The sequence below is a fragment of the Suricata suricatta genome, chromosome 3 (assembly GCF_006229205.1).
Source record: "Suricata suricatta isolate VVHF042 chromosome 3, meerkat_22Aug2017_6uvM2_HiC, whole genome shotgun sequence".
NCBI classification, from domain to species: domain Eukaryota; kingdom Metazoa; phylum Chordata; class Mammalia; order Carnivora; family Herpestidae; genus Suricata; species Suricata suricatta.
The window spans coordinates 1,095,948-1,097,436 of NC_043702.1; the positions used below are offsets into that span (position 1 = coordinate 1,095,948).

At 63.5% G+C, this 1,489-nt stretch overlaps 1 protein-coding gene across 1 annotated transcript in view; it reads left to right on the plus strand.

The window, feature by feature from the left end:
• The window catches only part of LOC115288693 (translation initiation factor IF-2-like), a 1,560-nt gene extending 637 nt beyond the window's left edge, over nucleotides 1-923 (plus strand). The window contains exon 2 of the mRNA XM_029936160.1: nucleotides 354-923. Coding sequence (XP_029792020.1) covers nucleotides 354-923 — 570 coding nt within the window. The remainder of the gene's footprint in view (nucleotides 1-353) is intronic.
• The last annotated feature ends 566 nt before the right edge of the window (nucleotides 924-1,489 follow it).

Consider the following 1,489-nt stretch of genomic DNA (forward strand, 5'->3'; position numbering starts at 1 on the left):
GCACACACGCACACGCGCACGTACACGCACACACGGCCCGCCGCGCCGAGGGAGCGCGTCCGCAGACACCCGAATGGAACCGCCGGGTGGGAGGGGACACACCTGAGGAACTTGGATCGAAGCTGTCATTGTCGGCTCAAGGCTGACAGGACCCGCGAGCACCTGTCCCCCACCTCGGCCACCGGCGGGCAGGCTGCACCCCCTCCCCCAGCCAGGCTGGGCTGCTCTCATTGCTCATCCTGGCTTCCTGTGCAGTTCCAGATCTTTCCAGATGTTTCTGGGCTTTTCTCCGCTGTGAGCTGTATCCTCATGTTCTTTGTCTCTTCTTTTGAGCAAATGTGTCTTTTTCTCAGGGATTCGGGGAGCTTGTGTCCTCCAGGTGCGAATCCGCCGTGCGGGTGGCCTGTCACAACGTTCTTCGCCAGCTGCGTTGCTTGACACGGGAAATGCGCCCTGGCCGGTGCCTCCGGAAGCGGCCAGAGTTCATGGGGCGGAAGTCTGGCGGCGGCAGACACGTCCCCCCGAGGTCACAGAGCGTGTTCGGAGAGGCCGCCTGCGCTCCGTGTGCCCCGGGCCCCGGAAGGCTTGGCAGGTCCTGGCCGCGGGTCAGCCCAGGTCCTTGCCCGTCGTGGCCGGGAGAGCAGCCGCCGCCCACGGCCTCTCCGTCCCGCACCTGCCCCGACCCCGAGCGCCTGCCGGCCACGAGCCGCCGTCGCCGTGGTTCGTTCATTCCTCCTGACTCTGACTTCGTGGGTCCCCACCTGCCTCCCAGCCACACGGTGCGCGATGCTGTCACCCGCCCTGTTGGAGGAGATGGTCGGGACCCAGCGTTGTTTCAGGCCACAGACAAGCGTCGTCCTCTGTGTCTCCTATTGCGGACTCCAGGGGTCAGCCTACTCTCCTTTCAAAGGGGAATTCGGTAGATGCTTCTCTTAAATCAGTTGTTTAAAAACAGCTGGTAAGCGCGTCATGATGCTTTTCTGAAGTAGATCGTGTGTGCAGAGAGGCACGCCGAAGATCAGTGTTGGGCACGAGGTGAAGAGCACTTCCGTGTGACCAGCCCCCAAGTCAAGAAACAGAACTTCCCCAGCGTTCTGGAAAGTTCCCTCGTGCCTCCTGAAGGTAACCTGTTTGAAAACTTCTTATAAATAGAATACCATTGGGGTGCACCATTCTTGGGGAGCGGTTCTGTGGCCCCTCCGTGGGTCAGACTTGCCTGGACTGTGCGTGATGCCCGCGCCCCCACCTGCCCCTACACTTGCAGGAGGGAATGTACGGCCAGACTGCCAGACCGGGCAGAGCAGGACAGGCGGCCGCCTGGTCAGGGACATGGGGCTCTGGGAGACGCGGCTGGATTGAGCCGCAAGAGAGGGCTTGTGGGCCTGGCCCCGGTGGGCAGGGGGGCAGACCCGGGGCATGCCCGGGGGTGGTGGGACAAGGCCGGGGTCCGTGGCCGGGGGACATGGTCCGGTGTGGCCCAGTGGGCAGG